Source organism: Eleginops maclovinus, chromosome 9, assembly GCF_036324505.1.
Source record: "Eleginops maclovinus isolate JMC-PN-2008 ecotype Puerto Natales chromosome 9, JC_Emac_rtc_rv5, whole genome shotgun sequence".
Lineage (NCBI taxonomy): Eukaryota > Metazoa > Chordata > Actinopteri > Perciformes > Eleginopidae > Eleginops > Eleginops maclovinus.
Window position 1 is genome coordinate 27,177,011 of NC_086357.1, and position 22,953 is coordinate 27,199,963.

Here is a 22,953-nt window from a genome sequence, read left to right on the forward strand (position 1 = left end):
AGTATGTAGAGTCTCTACTTTAAAGAGTCCTCTCCTGCTGATGTTCAGGTGTATATCAGTATGTAGCGTCTCTACTTTAAAGAGTCCTCTCCTGCTGATGTTCAGGTGTATATCAGTATGTAGCGTCTCTACTTTAAAGAGTCCTCTCCTGCTGATGTTCAGGTGTATATCAGTATGTAGAGTCTCTACTTTAAAGAGTCCTCTCCTGCTGATGTTCAGGTGTATATCAGTATGTAGCGTCTCTTTATTTTTCTCATACTGCCTGTGCTGCAGCACCTCTTTTCACCCTCCGTCTGAAACCAGAGCCCAGTCTGCTCTGATTGGTTAACCGCTTAGAGATGTCCCGCCCCTCAGTATATCAATAGGAGCGTTACATAGTATGTCACTATGTTCAGGAAGTAAACAAAGGAAAACCCCCCCAAAAAGCATAAAAGGACCCCTTTAATATCAGTTGAAATGCCATAAAGAAGTACACACTACACATGTCTGCACGTCACCACCGCTAAACTAATGGCGGCTAATGTAATGGACTAAAATATAAGTTCAGTTTTAAGGTGGAATTTGCTGTTAGACGTCACGTCTCTGCAGCAGGAGAGCGAGGCTGGAACAACGTCATGACATTCGGCACCATGAGTGTTGTTATTAAAGAGAAACTGAGCCCCCCCCCCCCTCACTGTCGCCTGAATGGAGCCTTTATGGAGGTCTGTGTTATGAGGAGGACCAACTCATACTGCACTCTGATTGGCTGCTTTCACCCAATGGTAAAAACAAAGCGGGGAGTTGTGTGTGTGTGTGTGTGTGTGTGTGTGTGTGTGTGTGTGTGTGTGTGTGTGTGTGTGTGTGTGTGTGTGTGTGTGTGTGTGTGTGTGTGTGTGTGTGTGTTTGTGTGGACCTTTATATAGTATACGGTCTATGATGTGGACACACCCTGTCGGCCATTAAAGTTTCTGAGCTGAGACACACGGAGGAGGAGAGGGAGGGTGATACTTGATTTATAAGGATGACTCGCCCTACTCCGCTTCTGATTGGCTGACAGCGGGAACAGTTTGTATTATGTTGTGAAAAAGAGGTTTAGAAACAATCTTTCTGTGATAAAAATGAAAGTTGTTGTTCATTTATTTGCTTGTAAAGCCTCTTTGAGCTCTGTCAAAAGCGTCAATGCAATATTAGAATCTGAGGTGCATGTTTTTATTGATTGTATTACAGTTTTAAAAAATAGCTTCTTAGCAAAGTCTGGCGCATTGACGGTATGTTTATCAATGTGCAATTTACCTCAATAACTAATAATTAATAAATCTGCAGAAATAAAAAGGACTTCTAAGGGTTTTAGGACTCATTTCTGCCATAGTGTTGCCTGTTCATGTCGACGTTGGCTTTCTATAAATAACCAAGAGGAGTCAACGTGACGTTTGTGTCCCTTTTCTTCTGCCTGTCTTTGGAAATAAAATTCCGGAGCTCAAACACGCCAGCCTTAATAAATGTGTGTAAGTGTGCGAACATACCAGTCTCACCCAATAACAAATCCTGAATAAGAACAACACTCTGGGAAAAACGAAGTAAGTGTGTGTTCTTTTGCAAAAAAAAGAAAAACACTTTTGCAGTTTCCACGGTAAGTGAATGGGGCCCATTGTCTTTGAATAATGAAAATAAACTCGTGCAGAACCACAGACTGTGTGTGTGTGTGTGTGTGTACAGATGTGTGGAGGCTGTGTACAGAGCATTAGTGAAAGTGCCTGTGTGGCTCTTTGTGCCTTGAATACTAACATTGAACCATTAAAGTCTTGCCGAGTGTGGAACAAGGTTTCAGATCAAGAGGAAAACACGCGACGTGGCAGGAAGTGTGTGTGTTTTTTTAAGGTTCCAATAAAGATCGGCAGTGAAGCAACGTCTAAAAATAAAAGCTCCTACATAACCTACATGTCAGATGCAGGGGTCATAGACCTTTTCCAAATAAATTCAAGGACTCTTTCAGGTTTTCCAGTAAAATGTTGAGTACATTTTTATGAAGCCAATAATCACACGTGTTGGAAAAGGCGAGAGTACATAGTTTGTTGTCTAACTGGAAATGAATAAAAACACTATCCTTTAAGAGGAAGAGAGGCCTTACTCTGTTTCTTTGGGTCTTCCTTTTCCTGTAGTGTGTTATACAGTGTTCTGTATGCCTGAAACGACTCCATTGGACTCCTTTGTTTACTTCCTGAACATGGTGACATCACTATGGAACACTTGCACTTCTATTGGCTCGCGCTCCAACATAGGCTAAGGGGCGGGACATCTCTAAGCAGGTTGACCAATAACAACAGAGCCGGCCAGATAACCAATCAGAGACTCTACATACTGATATACACCTGAACATCAGCAGGAGAGGACTCTTTAAAGTAGAGACACTACATACTGATATACACCTGAACATCAGCAGGAGAGGACTCTTTAAAGTAGAGACACTACATACTGATATACACCTGAACATCAGCAGGAGAGGACTCTTTAAAGTAGAGACTCTACATACTGATATACACCTGAACATCAACAGGAGAGGACTCTTTAAAGTAGAGACACTACATACTGATATACACCTGAACATCAGCAGGAGAGGACTCTTTAAAGTAGAGACACTACATACTGATATACACCTGAACATCAGCAGGAGAGGACTCTTTAAAGTAGAGACACTACATACTGATATACACCTGAACATCAGCAGGAAAGGACTCTTTAAAGTAGAGACTCTACATACGATATACACCTGAACATCAGCAGGAGAGGACTCTTTAAAGTAGAGACTCTACATACTGATATACACCTGAACATCAGCAGGAGAGGACTCTTTAAAGTAGAGACACTACATACTGATATACACCTGAACATCAGCAGGAGAGGACTCTTTAAAGTAGAGACTCTACATACTATATACACCTGAACATCAGCAGGAGAGGACTCTTTAAAGTAGAGACACTACATACTGATATACACCTGAACATCAGCAGGAGAGGACTCTTTAAAGTAGAGATGCTACATACTGATATACACCTGAACATCAGCAGGAGAGGACTCTTTAAAGTAGAGACACTACATACTGATATACACCTGAACATCAGCAGGAGAGGACTCTTTAAAGTAGAGACGCTACATACTGATATACACCTGAACATCAGCAGGAGAGGACTCTTTAAAGTAGAGACGCTACATACTGATATACACCTGAACATCAGCAGGAGAGGACTCTTTAAAGTAGAGACTCTACATACTGATATACACCTGAACATCAGCAGGAGAGGACTCTTTAAAGTAGAGACTCTACATACTGATATACACCTGAACATCAGCAGGAGAGGACTCTTTAAAGTAGAGACACTACATACTGATATACACCTGAACATCATCAGGAGAGGACTCTTTAAAGTAGAGACACTACATACTGATATACACCTGAACATCAGCAGGAGAGGACTCTTTAAAGTAGAGACACTACATACTGATATACACCTGAACATCAGCAGGAGAGGACTCTTTAAAGTAGAGACACTACATACTGATATACACCTGAACATCAGCAGGAGAGGACTCTTTAAAGTAGAGACTCTACATACTGATATACACCTGAACATCAGCAGGAGAGGACTCTTTAAAGTAGAGACACTACATACTGATATACACCTGAACATCAGCAGGAGAGGACTCTTTAAAGTAGAGACACTACATACTGATATACACCTGAACATCAGCAGGAGAGGACTCTTTAAAGTAGAGACACTACATACTGATATACACCTGAACATCAGCAGGAGAGGACTCTTTAAAGTAGAGACACTACATACTGATATACACCTGAACATCAGCAGGAGAGGACTCTTTAAAGTAGAGACACTACATACTGATATACACCTGAACATCAGCAGGAGAGGACTCTTTAAAGTAGAGACACTACATACTGATATACACCTGAACATCAGCAGGAGAGGACTCTTTAAAGTAGAGACACTACATACTGATATACACCTGAACATCAGCAGGAGAGGACTCTTTAAAGTAGAGACACTACATACTGATATACACCTGAACATCAGCAGGAGAGGACTCTTTAAAGTAGAGACACTACATACTGATATACACCTGAACATCAGCAGGAGAGGACTCTTTAAAGTAGAGACACTACATACTGATATACACCTGAACATCAGCAGGAGAGGACTCTTTAAAGTAGAGACACTACATACTGATATACACCTGAACATCAGCAGGAGAGGACTCTTTAAAAGTAGAGACTCTACATACTGATATACACCTGAACATCAGCAGGAGAGGACTCTTTAAAGTAGAGATGCTACATACTGATATACACCTGAACATCAGCAGGAGAGGACTCTTTAAAGTAGAGACACTACATCCTGATATACACCTGAACATCAGCAGGAGAGGACTCTTTAAAGTAGAGACGCTACATCCTGATATACACCTGAACATCAGCAGGAGAGGACTCTTTAAAGTAGAGACGCTACATACTGATATACACCTGAACATCAGCAGGAGAGGACTCTTTAAAGTAGAGACTCTACATACTGATATACACCTGAACATCAGCAGGAGAGGACTCTTTAAAGTAGAGACTCTACATACTGATATACACCTGAACATCAGCAGGAGAGGACTCTTTAAAGTAGAGACACTACATACTGATATACACCTGAACATCAGCAGGAGAGGACTCTTTAAAGTAGAGACGCTACAAACTGATATACACCTGAACATCAGCAGGAGAGGACTCTTTAAAGTAGAGACGCTACAAACTGATATACACCTGAATTTTTTCTCCTTTAAAATATGTTCAAATTTCAAGTCCACCCTACACACCGAGTTCCTTCAATTAGAGAATGAGGGTCCTACCTGTGTCGGGGGGTCTGATGAGTTCCATGATGGCGGAGTCGGCTCCCTTAGTGTAGACGGTGATCTGATCCGTCAGTGGGTGTCGCACCACCACCGACATGCGCTTCCTGGTGGAGTCGAAGCCCAGCGTGTGCAGCAGCTCGAAGCTCAGTTTCCCCAGGTGAGGCAGCTCCACGGTCACCTGGTCGGGGAGGCGCCCAACCAGGGAGCACTTGTAGGCCCGGGCGGCGTAAACCAGCGCCGCCTCGTCCGGAGACTCCGCCTCGTATCGCAGCTCGCCCTCCACCGCACTCAACGGCCTTCCGTCGTACTGAGGCGGGACAGGGCTGAAGGCCTGCTGCAGATTCTGCTCCTCGTCCAGCTTGGTGAGGGTGCTCTCGGCGGATGGCGAGGACAAAACGCTGGAGCAGCCGCGGGTGAAGGAGCGGTTGGTGACCAGGCTGGAGGAGCTGCTGCTGTTGGAGCCCGAGGTCAGGCGGCTCGGGGTGAAGCGCTTGATGAAGTCCTCAATCGTCTTGACCGGAGACTTCAGCTCAAACCTCATACGGACCTGAGAAAGAGGAAATAAATGCTTGATTTCAAAGTAAGGTTTATTGTACAGCACTTTTCATAGCGGTGCAGCTCAAAGTGCTTCAACATCACAAATTGAAACAGAGAGGAGAAATTCCCTTCAGTTCCTTTATAGCTGACCATTAGCCGCTTTTCGCTTAGCGAGTCGGCTCCCTTAAGGTACAGTGATCTGATCCGTCAGTGTGTCGCACCACCCGAACATTGCGCTTCCTGGTGAGTCGAAGCCCAGCGTGTGCAGCAGCTCGAAGCTCAGTTTCCCCAGGTGAGGCAGCTCCACGGTCACCTGGTCGGGAGGCGCCCAACCAGGGAGCACTTGTAGGCCCGGGCGGCGTAAACCAGCGCCGCCTCGTCCGGAGACTCCGCCTCGTATCGCAGCTCGCCCTCCGCCGCACTCAACGGCCTTCCGTCGTACTGAGGCGGGACAGGGCTGAAGGCCTGCTGCAGATTCTGCTCCTCGTCCAGCTTGGTGAGGGTGCTCTCGGCGGACGGCGAGGACAAAACGCTGAGCAGCCGCGGGTGAAGGAGCGGTTGGTGACCAGGCTGGAGGAGCTGCTGCTGTTGGAGCCCGAGGTCAGGCGGCTCGGGTGAAGCGCTTGATGAAGTCCTCGATCGTCTTGACCGGAGACTTCAGCTCAAACCTCATACGGACCTGAGAAAGAGGAAATAAATGCTTGATTTCAAAGTAAAGGTTTTATTTGTACAGCACTTTTCATAGCGGTGCAGCTCAAAGTGCTTCAACATCACAAATTGAAACAGAGAGGAGAAATTCCCTTCAGTTCCTTTATAGCTGACCATTAGCCGCTTTTAGCTTAGCGGTGGTGACGTGAAGTCATGTGACCGTGCTGTAGTTCCTTTATAGCCCAACATTAGCCTCCTTTAGCTTAGCGGTGGTGATGTGGAGTCATGTGACAGTGCTGTAGTTCCTTTATAGCCCAACATTAGCCTCCTTTAGCTTAGCGGTGGTGACGTGAAGTCATGTGACCGTGCTGTAGTTCCTCTATAGCCCAACATTAGCTCAAGACCAAAACAAATCAACAAAAACTAGACAAATTGAAATATAAATTCATTAAGTTTGGTTTCTCTTATTAATCTGTAATCAGAGTTATGTTATTATCAGTAAAAAAAGACTTCAGTATTGATGGAAATGCAGCTTCTCTTTCTCTGCATCCCGAGGCGGGGCGGTACAGTAGCAGGAGTGACTCACAGTGGTTCTCACACACAGATATAAATCACTCAGGAGCCGGGTTAGCCTCAAGGGCATCATAATAAAATGTAAACAATCACATTGGCCCAGAGGACCCACAATAATATCAGAGAGCAGACGGTATCAAAGCCAATGATTCTGTGCAGATTTACACCTCCTCACATCGTCTCAGATCACCTCCAACAGAAACACACTCATAACAAAACATAACGACTAATTGGGACTCATTTGTGCCTCTGACTGTCAGCTGGAGAAGACTGTGTGGAGGAGAGGATATCAGCTCTGTAGAGGACACACACACACACACACACACACACACACACACACACACACACACACACACACACACACACACACACACACACACACACACACACACACACACACACACACACACACACACACACACACACACACACACACACACACACACACACACACACACACACACACACACACACACACACACACACACACACACACACACACACACACACACACACTCTGAGTGGACCATCAGAGATACGACCAGAAACTGTACACAAATGAGCCCCAAAAGTGCTCCTACTTTCTGGCTGATTGGACTCTCTCCTTTATTCCTTAACAGTAAAAAGGCTTAATTGTTTAATTGAGGTAATGAGTCCTTGTAGGGGGGTCTTACCTTCTGCCGGGGCTGGTTGGGCGAGGACACCACCACCGTGTTGCAGATGGTGAGGGCGACGAAGAAGTCCAGGACGTCTGCGAGGTCAGAGGGCAGCTGGGACATGGGCTGGCTGTGGAACCGCATGAAGTCCATCTGACTGCCGCACTCGTTCACTTTGTCCAGCAGCTGAGGGTCCGGGGTGATGTCCTTCTCCTGTTTATCAGAGAGGGGGGGAGGGACAGGGGCTCAGGGGCTGCTGAGGGTGGTGTGTTTGGACAGGCAGCTGGCCGTCTGTTATGGTGTGGTACGGTACTGACCATGGGGCTGCTGAAGGCGGTGTGTTTGGACAGGATGCTGGCCCTCTTGGCCTCGGCCCGGCTGCCGGTCCTGCGGTGGGACTTGGTGCTCTGTGAGCGCAGGACCACCTTGGCACTCTGATGGCTGCCCACACTGTCCCTCCGGGGGAGGGTCCCGCCGCGAGACGGGCACTCCTCCTCCTCAGAGTCCATCTCCTGGTACATGGCGAGTCTTTTGGCTGGAAAACACACGCATCATTAAGAGTGACTTTCTATCGATGAATGACTTCAAGTAATACAGGTGTTTGTTTTCCACACCATTTGCATCATGGGAGTACTCCACCCCGGCGACAGTGCAGCGCCTGAACACCATCTTGTTCTCCGTCAGCGTGCCGGTCTTGTCGGAGAAGATGTACTGCATCTGTCCGAGGTCCTCGGTGATGTTGAGCGCTCGGCACTGCAGATTGGAGTCGGTCTCCTCGTCGTACAGGTCCAGGTCCTGGTGGATGAAGAACACCTGGCAGATCTTCACGATCTCGATCGACACGAACAGGGAGATGGGGATCAACACCTGGGTGGGGGGGGGGGCAGAGAGAGAGATTTACAGGAGGTGCATGATGGGAAGAACATGGAGTAAAAAAAAGATTCACAGATAGTTACAGATGATGCATTCACAGACTCAATGATGATGTAAACAAATTAGGAAGAAATGGAAAACCTTTTCAATAATTACATTAAATAATGCATACAGTTTTAAATATTACATTAAAAACATGGATTTTCTTTCAAAGAATACGCTACATAAAGGGCATTAACAGTAAAAGTATGGATGTCCACTTTCATTTATTAGCTTAGAAAATCTGGATGAATTGTTCAAATAAAAAACTAAAATTATACAAAAACTGTTTAAACAACTAGCTTTAAAAATGTTTCATTAATTATCTTAAAAAATTATGAATATATTATTCAGACAAGTTTGTCGATGGACAAATGAAATAAATATTTATAAATTAAATAATGACGTTAAAAATAATGGGCTTAAATGATATGCTGAAAGTAAAGGACAAACAAGTTAAATAAAAAGCAAAAAATAGCCAAGAAATAATTCAAATAATTAAATACAAATAAAACATAAAGGCGGAATTAAGTTCATAATGAGATAATTACCTTAAAATATGGATAAAGTTTATAAATAAATAAAAATAATAAGCAAAAACAAAATAAACCACTCAAATAAAGAGATTAAAATAATGAATAACCATGAAAGGATTAAATGATAATAATGGTTAAAGGGCTGAGATATAAGGCTTAAAGTTATGGGAAGAGTTTAAATACTAAAAGTGAAAGATAAACACGTGAAATGGTTAAATGAAATGACTGTCATGACCCGATGAATCATCAAACTGAGAACAAGCGTTCCTTGCAGAAGCTCTCAGAGAATAATCTAGTCTTGCAATAGAACAAATATATTCAATGAACCATGTCTCTTTACCTCTAGGACCAATGGGAGAAATACATACATGTAGTGTGTGTATGTTGGGTTTCTTATGAAATGTTGCTGTAATCCAGGGTGAGACATTTCCAGGCAACATTTCTGGAAAGTTGAAATGAGTCATGGCTTTTGGGAGGGAAAGCCCAGCTCCCGCCAACACAGTCATAAGTTTATCTGGCAAAGGTCTCCAACCTCCAAAACGACCAGGATTGCAAAGTGAGCCAGAACTGCGACATGTGACACAGGACAGGAGGACATTTCTGAGAGAAACCATGTCAATCTCCTTCTGCTGTCATAAAGATCATTCCTCCGCAGGGAGCAAGTCCTCTCTGCCTTTCCAGATTAAAAAGTGTAGATACAGATCTAGAGGTCGGCTGATTTATAGCATACTGAGGGATAAAACATCTCTAACTTTAATGTTACTATTATCTGAGCCTCTGCTCCTCTCTGCCGCGTACCTGGAAGACGATGATCATGGTGAGGAAGAGATAAATGGCCGACATGACGGGTGATAAGTCCGTCCCCTCGGGGCTGAGCACGTCAAACACCGGCCTCTTATCTCCGTACTGAAACATCCAGAGCCCGTGACCTGCAGCGGAAAGCAGCACAAGGTCAACTTACAAAAACACAGCAGAGAGGATAAATAAAAAAGGCTCCGTAAACAGTCAGAGGTGCATATCAGTATGTAGTGTCTCTACTTTAAAGAGTCCTCTCCTGATGTTCAGGTGTATATCAGTATGTAGAGTCTCTACTTTAAAGAGTCCTCTCCTGCTGATGTTCAGGTGTATATCAGTATGTAGCGTCTCTACTTTAAAGAGTCCTCTCCTGCTGATGTTCAGGTGTATATCAGTATGTAGTGTCTCTACTTTAAAGAGTCCTCTCCTGCTGATGTTCAGGTGTATATCAGTATGTAGCGTCTCTACTTTAAAGAGTCCTCTCCTGCTGATGTTCAGGTGTATATCAGTATGTAGAGTCTCTACTTTAAAGAGTCCTCTCCTGCTGATGTTCAGGTGTATATCAGTATGTAGTGTCTCTACTTTAAAGAGTCCTCTCCTGCTGATGTTCAGGTGTATATCAGTATGTAGCGTCTCTACTTTAAAGAGTCCTCTCCTGCTGATGTTCAGGTGTATATCAGTATGTAGTGTCTCTACTTTAAAGAGTACCCTCCTGCTGATGTTCAGGTGTATATCAGTATGTAGAGTCTCTACTTTAAAGAGTCCTCTCCTGCTGATGTTCAGGTGTATATCAGTATGTAGAGTCTCTACTTTAAAGAGTCCTCTCCTGCTGATGTTCAGGTGTATATCAGTATGTAGAGTCTCTACTTTAAAGAGTCCTCTCCTGCTGATGTTCAGGTGTATATCAGTATGTAGCGTCTCTACTTTAAAGAGTCCTCTCCTGCTGATGTTCAGGTGTATATCAGTATGTAGTGTCTCTACTTTAAAGAGTCCTCTCCTGCTGATGTTCAGGTGTATATCAGTATGTAGAGTCTCTACTTTAAAGAGTCCTCTCCTGCTGATGTTCAGGTGTATATCAGTATGTAGTGTCTCTACTTTAAAGAGTCCTCTCCTGCTGATGTTCAGGTGTATATCAGTATGTATCTCTGGGGGAGTTTCTTACCGACCGCAGTGAACAGGCACATGACGAGCAGGATGATGACGCACCAGAACACGTCCACGTTCATCTGCCGCTCCAGTTTGCTGCGCTTGTATCGCGGCCCGTTGTTGTTCAGCATGGCTTTGGTTTCGTGACCTGCAGGGACAAAAGGTCAGAGGTTAACAAGTGGAGAGAGACAAGGTTAATGTGGTGGTGGGGTGGGGTGGGGGAGGGTGTTGCTGACCTGCGTAAATGATGATCCCCACGGCGTCCTCTGTGTTGCGGATGGTGCATCCTCTCAGCAGCAGGTTCTCTTTGTAAAGTGCATCTCTCCGGCCACTGCGATGGACTCTGTCGAGGGAAAAGATGCAGATTAATAAAAATACATTGATTTGTTTTGGGAATTTAAAAGCACAACTGGAAGAGTATCACGACACAACGACCCTACGGCGTTACAGATGACTAATCTTGTCCCTAAGCTGCTGCCGTACTTCACACACACTCTGAGACACATGGTGGATTCTCGGCAGAGATCGGCCTTAAAGCAATAAAACGCTGCTGATGTAAATGCCCCCCCCCCCCGGAACCTCTTTAGTCCCGCTGCAGCCTGGCAACCTAAAACCTGCAGCATCTGGACTCCTTCAGAGTGAAAAATAACCGTCAGGAACATAAGACTGCAGGTGAGCCGGACTGTAAGCTCAGAGGACATCACTTTCCTTTCATCCAGCTCTCAACACACGATGCTTCCTACTGATGAACACGACCAGAACTTGTTTTAGGAAATGCACCTTCTGGTTTTCGCGCAGAGGATTTTATAAGAAGATAGATACCCAGTTAGCTTAGCTTAGCATAAAGACAGGAAACAAGGGGAAACAGCTAGCCTGGCTCTGTCTGAAGGGAGCAAAATCGGCCAATCAGAACCTCTAAAACAAACTGTTTCTCCTTCTTTCTTTGAACCAAAGAGTGGAAAGGTCACATTGTGGTTTAACAGGGGTCTTGTTGTCACCATGAAGTTGTCAGGCAATGAAAGAAGGTTTTGTAGGAACATGAAAACGTACATAACTACAAATGCATTCACAAATAACCTCATTTCTCCAGCTGATGTAGAAGTGCACACTCATGTTAAGTGGTATCCAGGTTTGTAAAGCGGTCAATATGCATTGCATTTTCTCACAGGAATCAGAACAAAAAAAGGTTCAAACAAAACAGGAGATGCTAAGACACCCTGACTTTGTAGGAGTCTGGGTCAGGCTACAGAAAAGTAAGTGCTTAGTGGTACTCTATTTATCGCAATGTCATACATTTTTCTCAGGGGGCTTAACAATCCTGTGTCCTTAGACCCATTTTGGGTACGAATTCCACAGAAAAACCCGATAAATTGGGATTATTTGACTATTATTCATAAGTACAACTGTGGAAAAATAAGGTTTTGAAGCAAAGGATTCTTTTATGCTTGCAGAGTTGCTGCATCACATCATGGTATATATATAGCTCTCGTGGTCTACATAGCTCCCTGTCAATAAATGTATAAAATAAGTCAAATGCTTTCTATAAATCTCCTTTGTTGAATGATCAGATCACTATTGTTTCACTACCACCGTTTCTCTCCAACGTACTACAGCTCCAGTATATTCCTGATGAAGCACATACATCTGTAGCGCGGTCCAACCACATCCCAAGAAGTCAAATCCTAATCCTGACTTTGGAAAAACTTTAGGTCATAATTATAAGTTGGAGACTTTTCTGGCTTCTGGTAAACAAACCACACTGTTTCACATTATTTCCATCCTGCAGGATTCATTACTCTACATGTCCCTGCATCACATGTACAGAGAAACGGAAGTGAAGAGAGGTCTCACATGTAGCCTCTGAATCGGTTCAGGTCGTTGTTTGGTTTTTCACATTCAATGATGCCGTTGTACTTCAGGGGGTCGAAATCACAATCCTGCAAATAAACAACAAAACACAACAGCTGCTCATTCAGGCCGCGGCTGCAACTCAGGAATAATGATACTCTGGACTGATGTTCTGCTTATTAATATTCATAGATATACAAAAACCATGCATTATATACCCCTCCTAGAAGATACGTTTTAGATCAGAGATCCTTTATCTGTCCCGCAAAGGGGAAATGTACCTGATTACAACAGTAAATAGTGCAGGTAAAGGGAGGAGTTGTTTGTTTTGTTAGATGGCTAACACGTAAAATAACATGGTCATACAGTGAAACTGCAGGACGGTATATTGCACAGAGTTTATATTTACATATAGTGTTATTGCACATCAGGGGGATTCCAGTCTGTGTGTGGGGCGGTCTATCAGGGGCTGTGGTGGTTGTACATCCTGACTGCTGCAGGAAGGAAGGACCTATCTGTGCAGCAGTCTGTCACTGAAGGAGCTGGGTGTCCTGGAGGGGGCGGCACACATCGTCCAGTAGGGAGGACAGCTTTGCCATCCCTCTCCTGTCCCCCACCACATCCACAGTGTCCAGAGGGCTCCCCCAGGACAGAGCTGGACTTATTTCAGGTAGTTTAATTGGGCAGAAACAGCCTTATATTTGAATAAAATGGATTTATATGCATTTTAGCATTTCATAAATTGCCAAAAAGTGTAATATTTTATTAGGAAATGCTTATTTATTCAGATTTTGACTTTTGATTTAGTCGTTTGCAAATAGTTCTTTTCTTTAGTTTCAGTTTTTCACAAACATTTTAGTATCGGCTTTTTCTCCACCTTTTCTTCTACTGTTGGACGTGATGATGTCTAATCGTCTCGTTAAGACATTTGTTAGCAACCACCGTGTTTAAATTCACCGGTGGGGTGTTTATCATGACACCAGGATGGCTGTAACGGCAGCGTTGGGTCTCACCAGGTCCAGGAAGCTGCGCACCACCTGCCTCTGCTTCAGGTTGGTCTCTCCGTCCAGCGTGGCGGTCTCGATGTGACACAGGCGGTCCGGGTCGCTGGAGCTGAGCAGCAGCACGTCGGCGGGGAGGATCTCGTTACAGCGCAGCCGGATGAAGTCCCCCACCCTCACCTCCTTCCAGAACTTCTCCACGTAACGCCTCTCCACTCTGAAGGAACAATGAGAAAGAAAAGTGCTGAAATAAAAGCCATGAATTATTACGATTATTATAAAGTTGAAAAATAATTATAATAATTGAAATAATAAAAATAAAAATTAATACAAATATCTTTAAAAATATCTTTAAAAATATCTTTAAAAATATCTTTAAAAATATCTTTAAAAATATCTTTAAAAAAACTAAAATAAAATAAAATAAAACAAAGATTAAAATAAATGAATGTAAAATCTTCCCAATGTGAAAAAAAGGTTATTAATGAAAACAAATATATATTATTCTACGAAAATATTCTGTAAATATTTAATACACTTCAAATTGTCCTTAATTTTAATAAAGCAATCATTTAAACTGATATTGAATATTGTTTAAATACGTCCACAGCAGCACATTGGTAGCTTCCTGCTGCGTTTTCTTTTCTCCACACGATCAACCAACGAGTTTGTGTTCACACTATTTTATGGAACTTGCTGAACTCTTGACTTTTGATGTGAAAAACAGTCAACACATTGTGATATTCCTGGAAGGAGGATATGATCAAAAATGCGAACACCAGAGCGACATATGGTAAGGAATTGTGAGGAATACACTCCCCTTCCCTGAAATGAATGACTCACATCCACATAAAAACATTCCCTCCCTGGAATTTTGACACTGAAATGCACGAGGTGTAAACATTGATGATTTTGTACTTGAACAGAACAAAATCAGAGACAAAGGCAACGGAAAACCTATACATTCATAATTTGCATTAAGGGAAAATCGATGAATAACGTTGAGGAAAAGTGAAGACTTTCCCATCGCAGTAAAAGCAGTATCAGTGCAAGGTGAGACTTATTCCATGAGGTGGTTATTTTAATTCATTACACAGCTTTGTAGAATACTCGTGCTGATTGGTCAATTTGGGCATTCCAGGGGGTCTGCAATTTTTCGCTAACAGACCGTTGCTAAGGAGAGCAGACCGTTGCTAAGGAGGGTCGAGGGATTATTTGCAGTCATATCAATCGACAGAAAGAAATGGAGTTTACGGAAACAGCAGAAGAGGACAAACAGGAAGTAAACACTAAAGGGAACAGCAGAAGAGGACAAACAGGAAGTAAACACTAAAGGGAACAGCAGAAGAAGACAAACAGGAAGTAAACACTAAAGGGAACAGCAGCAGAAGACAGACAGGAAGCAAACACTAAAGGGAACAGCAGAAGAAGACAGACAGGAAGTAAACACTAAAGGGAACAGCAGAAGAAGACAGACAGGAAGTAAACACCAAAGGGATCAGCAGAAGAAGACAGACAGGAAGTAAACACCAAAGGGAACAGCAGAAGAAGACAGACAGGAAGCAAACACTAAAGGGAACAGCAGAAGAAGCCGGACAGGAAGTAAACACTAAAGGGAACAGCAGCAGAAGACAGACAGGAAGTAAACACTAAAGGGAACAGCAGAAGAAGACAGACAGGAAGTAAACACTAAAGGGAACAGCAGAAGAAGACAGACAGGAAGTAAACACCAAAGGGATCAGCAGAAGAAGACAGACAGGAAGTAAACACTAAAGGGAACAGCAGAAGAAGAGAGACAGGAAGTAAACACCAAAGGGAACAGCAGAAGAAGACAGACAGGAAGTAAACACTAAAGGGAACAGCAGAAGAAGAGAGACAGGAAGTAAACACTAAAGGGAACAGCAGAAGAAGACAGACAGGAAGTAAACACTAAAGGGAACAGCAGAAGAAGACAGACAGGAAGTAAACACTAAAGGGAACAGCAGCAGAAGACAGACAGGAAGTAAACACTAAAGGGAACAGCAGAAGAAGACAGACAGGAAGTGAACACTAAAGGGAACAGCAGAAGAGGACAGACAGGAAGTAAAGACTAAAGGGAACAGCAGAAGAAGAAAGACAGGAAGTAAACACTAAAGGGAACAGCAGAAGAAGACAGACAGGAAGTAAAGTCTAAAGGGAACAGCAGAAGAGGACGGACAGGAAGTAAACACTAAAGGGAACAGCAGAAGAAGACAGACAGGAAGTAAACACTAAAGGGAACAGCAGAAGAAGACAGACAGGAAGTAAAGTCTAAAGGGAGCAGCAGAAGAAGACAGACAGACAGGAAGTAAACACTAAAGGGAACAGCAGAAGAGGACAGACAGGAAGTAAACACTAAAGGGATCAGCAGAAGAAGAGAGACAGGAAGTAAACACTAAAGGGATCAGCAGAAGAAGAGAGATAGGAAGTAAACACCAAAGGGAACAGCAGAAGAGGACAGACAGGAAGTAAACACTAAAGGGAACAGCAGAAGAGGACAGACAGGAAGTAAACACTAAAGGGAACAGCAGAAGAAGATAGCAGGAAGTAAACACCAAAGGGAACAGCAGAAGAAGAGAGATAGGAAGTAAACACCAAAGGGAACAGCAGAAGAGGACAGACAGGAAGTAAACACTAAAGGGAACAGCAGAAGAGGACAGACAGGAAGTAAACACTAAAGGGAACAGCAGAAGAGGACAGACAGGAAGTAAACACTAAAGGGAACAGCAGAAGAAGATAGCAGGAAGTAAACACCAAAGGGAACAGCAGAAGAGGACAGACAGGAAGTAAACACTAAAGGGAACAGCAGAAGAGGACAGACAGGAAGTAAACACCAAAGGGAACAGCAGAAGAAGAGAGATAGGAAGTAAACACTAAAGGGAACAGCATGTGGAAATGTAGAAGCTTAAAGATTACACTTATTTTAGTGAATACACCAACTTTGGAGAGAAACCCCAAACATCCCTGCTTCAAAACATCCCAACCTTATCTTGCTGTTGTCTCTCAGCTCTTACATTCCTCCCTAACTGGATAATTATTTAGTCGTGTGTGTGGGCCATATTTTTTGCAGTCTATTAACTGTAGTATTTTTTAGTCATGCACTAAGAATGGAAGATACATTCCTGCAGCATTGAAGGACAGACTTCTGACATGTGATTTATCACGTACTTGTTTGCGCCCAAGAAACGTTTTCTGATTTGTAAAGTAAACGTAGGGAAACTAACTATGAATCCTTAAGTTGCGCTTCTTAAAGAGAACGTGTTGTGGCTTTTTCTACGAGTACGAGCAGTAAGAAGAGCGCTCCGGAGTATTTAGAGATACACATCTTGGTATGTTATGCTTACACAGGACTTTGTACATTTAATAAAGTGTGAAGTCAAAGATAACAGAAACCACATGCATCGAGGATTCATGCGTATAAAATGTAAATCCACCTGTGGGACGGGAAACATGTTCGCTCACCTTTTCACAACCTGGTCATTATTTGAAAACCCCCACTTTACATCTTGTTTTCAACCAAAGATCGGCTCATTAAATGTATTGGATTAAGTTATTCTGTGTGAAAAAAGCATAAGTAAAACTACCTCAGTGGATTTAGACCAAAAATACAACACAATATATAATCTAAGAGGGGGGGGGGGGGGGGTACAAGAAAAAGGACAATTATCAGAAGGACAAAGAGAACAACAACGAGTGTTGAGCATTAAAACTAGCAGAACCAGAATGAGACTGGTACAACATACAGAAAAACGTCCCCCACAGACCCACCGGACATCCATCCCCTCTTTATCCTCCGTAAGCTGTCTCTGCCGTCTGACCAGACACCTGACCCCGTCTCCATATTCCCGGACTCATTAAACCCTTTCTGACCCACAGAGAGATTGTCTCACTTCAACATTTTACGGGGGAAAATCTGTATTTTGGTTTGAGAGCGAACAAAACCCTGCAGTCAGGACTTAACCAGAAACTCGTGCGCTCTGTGAGGTAGAAACGTATCTCTTTGTGAATGCAGTCTGAGGGAAAGGGCTATGTCACAGCAAGGAGAAGAAGGGGAAATAATATAAATAAAGCATAAACTTAAACTGATATCGAGGTGTGGGAAACACTTCCACAGCGGGACACTGCTAATTATTAAAACATAATAATAACACAGAAAATGTCTTCAAATATAATAATGTTAAACAATATTAAATGTGTCCTTAAAAATGAGTGTAAGTTATGGGAAAATGTAAAAAAGAAAGTCATAATATTCTGACAGAAAACTCCATTTCATCTATAACTTTTAAGGAGCCTAAATGTATTTCTTTAAATCCCCAAAATGTTTACTAAATCTTCTTAAATAACAGAAAATGTCACAAAAACTTGAAACTAATTAGGACCACATTGATTTTGGATACTATTAGCTCCACAGAACTTCATGCTGATTTATACATTTTACCTTTACCAAATATTGGGCTTAAAGTCCTGTAAGTACTGCATGAGTCCCAATAGCTGTTTGAATCGGGTGTCAAAGCTGAAGGAGGATTTGAATCCCTCCTAAATGTAGATTTCAAAAAGTCAGACACACCCTGTTCAATCACTGGAATGTAAATATGTTGCAGGTCGCTGAATTTAAGTTTGACCAGCGCAGATTAAAATAGTATTTCAGAAGCTTTAAGGTGTATGACGTACTTGAACACCGTCGGTGTAGTACTAAACTAAATGTGGTTGGTAGACACTTCGAAAACGTCTTTTGGATATTGAAATCTCTTAAGCGTGAGGGCTAGGACTTTTTTCCCGAATGGTGCAGCTGCAGTGAAGATGTCTCAGGTAATGCTCACCCAGTTACCCTCCATTAATAACAATTACCTCAAACGCAGTCTGGGCAAATCCAAACACATCATCAAGGATGCCTCCCACCCCGAACCCAGACACCCTCCTCCCATCTGGCAGGCGTTACAGAAACCTCCGTTCCCGTACCTCCATGCACAGGAAGAGCTTCTTCCCCGAGGCAGTGACTCTGCTGAACTCCTCTCCGTCACTCAGTAGCATCATTGCACTCACCTGCTCTCACCTGCTCTCACCTGCTCTGATTAATGTACGTTATGGAAATCTAACTGGCCCTATTTTATTCCCATTCATACATTTTCATAATATTTGCACATTCAATGCTCCCTGTACTGTCAGTAATTATAATATACACCTTATATTTAATTATATACACAGCACGTTCTGCACTTCTGGTTGGATACTAACTGCATTTCATTGGCTTGTACCTGTACGTTGCACAATGACAATAAAGTTGAATCTAATCTAAAATAACAGAAAGTTCAGTGTGTTTTTAACCTTGAGGTGGATAAAATAACTTCAGGTTGAGACTGGTCAGCTGTTGCCGGGTTGACAGAGGAAGTGTTTTGCCGCAGCAGCACGAGAAAATTCAATTATGTCCAACCTTGACAGAGCAGCTTGGGTCAGAGTTCTGCTAAAAGTGTGGAGCCGCTGCACACTGAGCCTTTTGATTACCATGAATTCTGCTCTGTGCACGGACCACAGTGCTGCTTTTCATTAGAGCACGCACACGCACACGCACACACACACACACACACACACACACACACACACACACACACACACACACACACACACACACACACAGTAAAGTTAGCAGCAGAGGAAGCTCGGGACAGAAACAGGTTGTCAGGTAACTTAGGACTGATTATTAAAGATAGTATAGAGGGAACGACTGCATCAAGATTAAAACTCCAGAGGACTCCTTTGTTTACTTCTGGAAAATAGTGACAGAACTGTGTAACACTAGCACTCCAACACTTTGTACGTGATAGGCCAAGGGGCAGGACATCTCTAAGCAGTGCACCAATCACAACAGAGCCGGTCAGCTAACCAACCAGAGCAGTTCTGGTTTCAGACAGAGGGTGAAAAGAGGAGCTGAAAGAGAGACACTACATACTGATATACACCTGAACATCAGCAGGAGAGGACTCTTTAAAGTAGAGACACTACATACTGATATACACCTGAACATCAGCAGGAGAGGACTCTTTAAAGTAGAGACGCTACATACTGATATACACCTGAACATCAGCAGGAGAGGACTCTTTAAAGTAGAGACACTACATACTGATATACACCTGAACATCAGCAGGAGAGGACTCTTTAAAGTAGAGACACTACATACTGATATACACCTGAACATCAGCAGGAGAGGACTCTTTAAAGTAGAGACGCTACATACTGATATACACCTGAACATCAGCAGGAGAGGACTCTTTAAAGTAGAGACGCTACATACTGATATACACCTGAACATCAGCAGGAGAGGACTCTTTAAAGTACAGACACTACATACTGATATACACCTGAACATCAGCAGGAGAGGACTCTTTAAAGTAGAGACACTACATACTGATATACACCTGAACATCAGCAGGAGAGGACTCTTTAAAGTAGAGACGCTACATACTGATATACACCTGAACATCAGCAGGAGAGGACTCTTTAAAGTAGAGACACTACATACTGATATACACCTGAACATCAGCAGGAGAGGACTCTTTAAAGTAGAGACTCTACATACTGATATACACCTGAACATCAGCAGGAGAGGACTCTTTAAAGTAGAGGCCTTGAATCAAATGTCAAAAGTAGGTGAAAAGTCACAAAATGTTCCCCCTAAATATCTTGTGTTGTTGCAGCACATAGGAGTAGAGCAATGAGAAAATATTGACATTCATCAGAATCAGAAATACTTGATTCCTCCCAAATTGGGATTATTTTGTTTCAGCAGCAAAATATAATATTATACCAAATAATAAGAAGCGGAAATCCACATTTTTGTGGATAATCCGGATTACTGTGTTAGTAAAACCTAAAAGGAGCAGATAGTGTTGTTGTAAAGGATCAGAGGCTCTCTCCTCTGTCAGCTGTTCTGTTGGCTAATACTTAAAGAGTGAATACGCCTACTGCCTGAATCTGCTTCATGAGCTCTTACTTTATTGGCACTCAAAATTCGGATGTTTTATTTGCAAAATTCTCACTTTTTTCCCCAAAATTAGGAAGTTCTAAATTCTGACTTTTTTCTAAATGTCATCACTTTTCTTTTCTTCTGAAAAAAACGAAAATTATTCGATTATTTTTTCTCCAAATTTCAACTTTTTCAAAACTCTGCCTTTTTTTCTAATTTCCGACACATTTTTAAAATTCCTAATATTTTGCAGATTTCGACTATTTTTCAAAGTGTTGATTTTTTAAAATTGTGTAATTGTGCGTGGCTCAGATGTTACTCTCCTCTGTAAGATGTTCTGTTCTGTCGGCTAACAATGTCAGTGTGAATCTACACGCCTACTGCCTGAATCTGCTTCATGGTTTTCTCTCTCTTTGGTTCATTTGTTCTGTTTGTAATTCAGCAGGTGAACCTATATGTTCATAAAATAGTGTGTGTGAGATTAACTGTGTGTGTTAAACCAAAACGGAGCATTTTCTGTCAGCTCAGATTTGATTTCTGCTTTTCTAAACTGTAGTTTGTGCTCATGTGGTATTGGCTGAATATGCTTCATGAAAGGCAGGTGTTCCTATCGATAGAATCCAATCTCACTTTGTTTTAGTCACGTTTTGTTGACTTCTAAGTGTCATGGTAAGCATGTGTTGAAATATGTGTGTGTAGCTGCACGAGGTGTGCTGTGTCACGGCTGACTGAGCGGGGACGGTTGCAACAAGTGGTCCCAAATCAGTTGTCATGATGGACCACACAACAGCATTTTATTGAAATACACAAGATATTTGGGGGGGGGGGGGTTTCAAGGATATTTAACCCAAATTCTAATTGATCTTGCTTTTTTGAACATGCAATAGTAATTGTGAGGTTCAAACTGAGGGTAGTTCACCCAAAACCCAAGGTTGCAGTTGTAGTATACGTGTAAGACTTCAGATTGTTATTATTGTTGTTGACAGTAAACCCTTTGACTGTGTGATAATCTCCCCGGCACTTATCACAGATTATTTTCAGTTTCTAAGAAGTTTTTGTGGCATTTGTACTGATTTACAAACTTAAGCATAAAAGGATTGTTATGTGCTGTGGTGTGCATGTGTGTCTCTCTCCCACCTCTCCCCCTGATTGCCTCCCTCCCGATGCAGCCTCTCCCTCAGGTGAGCCTTTTCCCTACATTTTAAACTATGATTAATATATTAAAGAGTTTACATTTGAGCAATTGTTGCTTTGTATTAACCTCACCAGCACTTGTGATATTCATTTAAAAAATACACACCTTTTAATGACCTTTTTCTCATATTTATTTGCATCTTTTCTCATAATTTTTCTGCCTTTTTCTTTGATATTATTTCCTGTTTTTAAGACATTTATAATTATTATTTTCTGAAATCTTTACCTCTTTTTCCTGTGACATTTCTTTCAGTTTTTAAGTCATTTTTGTGATGATTTTCCTCTACATGTTATACTATGATTTCTACATGAATAAGTAACCATTTTTATGTTGTTGTTGTTGTTGTTGTTGTTGTTGTTGTTGTTGTTGCTTTTCATATTGTCCTCTCACCTGCAGTACACCAGGCAGTCCATGTGGTTGATCTCGTTGTCGGACCGGTGTCTCCGGTAGTCCTCCCACAGGTCCTTGATGGCGGTGACCGACAGGATGAAGACCACCGGGGCCAGAGCCAGCTCGGGCTGAAACGCGTTGACCACCGGGACGAAGTTGAGCAGAGCGATGAAGACAAAGTAAACATTAGCGAACCTGTGGAACTGCTCGAAGAGGTTTTTGGGCAGGAAGGACAGCACGGTGTACTTGGTGGTCTTTATCTTGTTGTTTGCATAGTGTCTGTTGGGGTTTTCCTCTCCTTTCGCGTGGTCGTACAGTATATTAGCGTGCACAGTCCGGGTTTTATTCTCCTTTTGTTTCCTCTTTCTTTGCCTTTTTGCAGCTTTGGGGTCCTCCTCGCTGTCCCGCGCCATATCTGCAAACTTTCCCCTCACTTTGGGGACTTTTTCAGATACAAAAATTACACAAACCCTGAGTTATGTTATCATTCTTTAAGTTTTCGCCGGTTTATCCGCTCTAACTTGCTCCTTTTCACCCATGGCGACTCCTCTTTCCCGTCAGAGGAAACTTTTTCTTGTTGGGCTTCTGCTTTTTTCCCTGGGAAGGATGCTGAGATAGTAAGGGAGGCATTCAGGGACTTTAGACTTCTAACAGTAGATCTGTAAGTCATGCGGATGGAACTCAGCCATTGGTGGAATGATGGTATTGCGTTTGTAGATCGGCGCATGCGCACAAACAGGAAGCTCGCCCCTCCTCCTCGGTTTTTTGTGTCTCCAAGTGCCACGCGGTATAGTGGAGACTGACAGGAAACAGAGAAACGAGCAAAATAGAGAAGAAGACAACACTTATT

The 22,953-nt window shown here is 42.7% G+C and overlaps 1 protein-coding gene across 1 annotated transcript in view; it reads right to left on the reverse strand.

The window, feature by feature from the left end:
• The window catches only part of atp10a (ATPase phospholipid transporting 10A), a 35,997-nt gene extending 13,300 nt beyond the window's left edge, over positions 1 to 22,697 (reverse strand). The window contains exons 1-11 of the mRNA XM_063890619.1: positions 22,104 to 22,697; positions 13,552 to 13,756; positions 12,542 to 12,627; positions 10,927 to 11,033; positions 10,707 to 10,838; positions 9,548 to 9,678; positions 7,916 to 8,168; positions 7,619 to 7,836; positions 7,320 to 7,514; positions 5,758 to 6,009; positions 4,885 to 5,434 (exon numbers count right to left, since the gene is read on the reverse strand). Of these exons, the coding sequence (XP_063746689.1) occupies positions 4,885 to 5,434; positions 5,758 to 6,009; positions 7,320 to 7,514; positions 7,619 to 7,836; positions 7,916 to 8,168; positions 9,548 to 9,678; positions 10,707 to 10,838; positions 10,927 to 11,033; positions 12,542 to 12,627; positions 13,552 to 13,756; positions 22,104 to 22,516 (2,542 nt within the window). The 5' untranslated portion in view covers positions 22,517 to 22,697. The remainder of the gene's footprint in view (positions 1 to 4,884; positions 5,435 to 5,757; positions 6,010 to 7,319; positions 7,515 to 7,618; positions 7,837 to 7,915; positions 8,169 to 9,547; positions 9,679 to 10,706; positions 10,839 to 10,926; positions 11,034 to 12,541; positions 12,628 to 13,551; positions 13,757 to 22,103) is intronic.
• Positions 22,698 to 22,953: the final 256 nt, after the last annotated feature.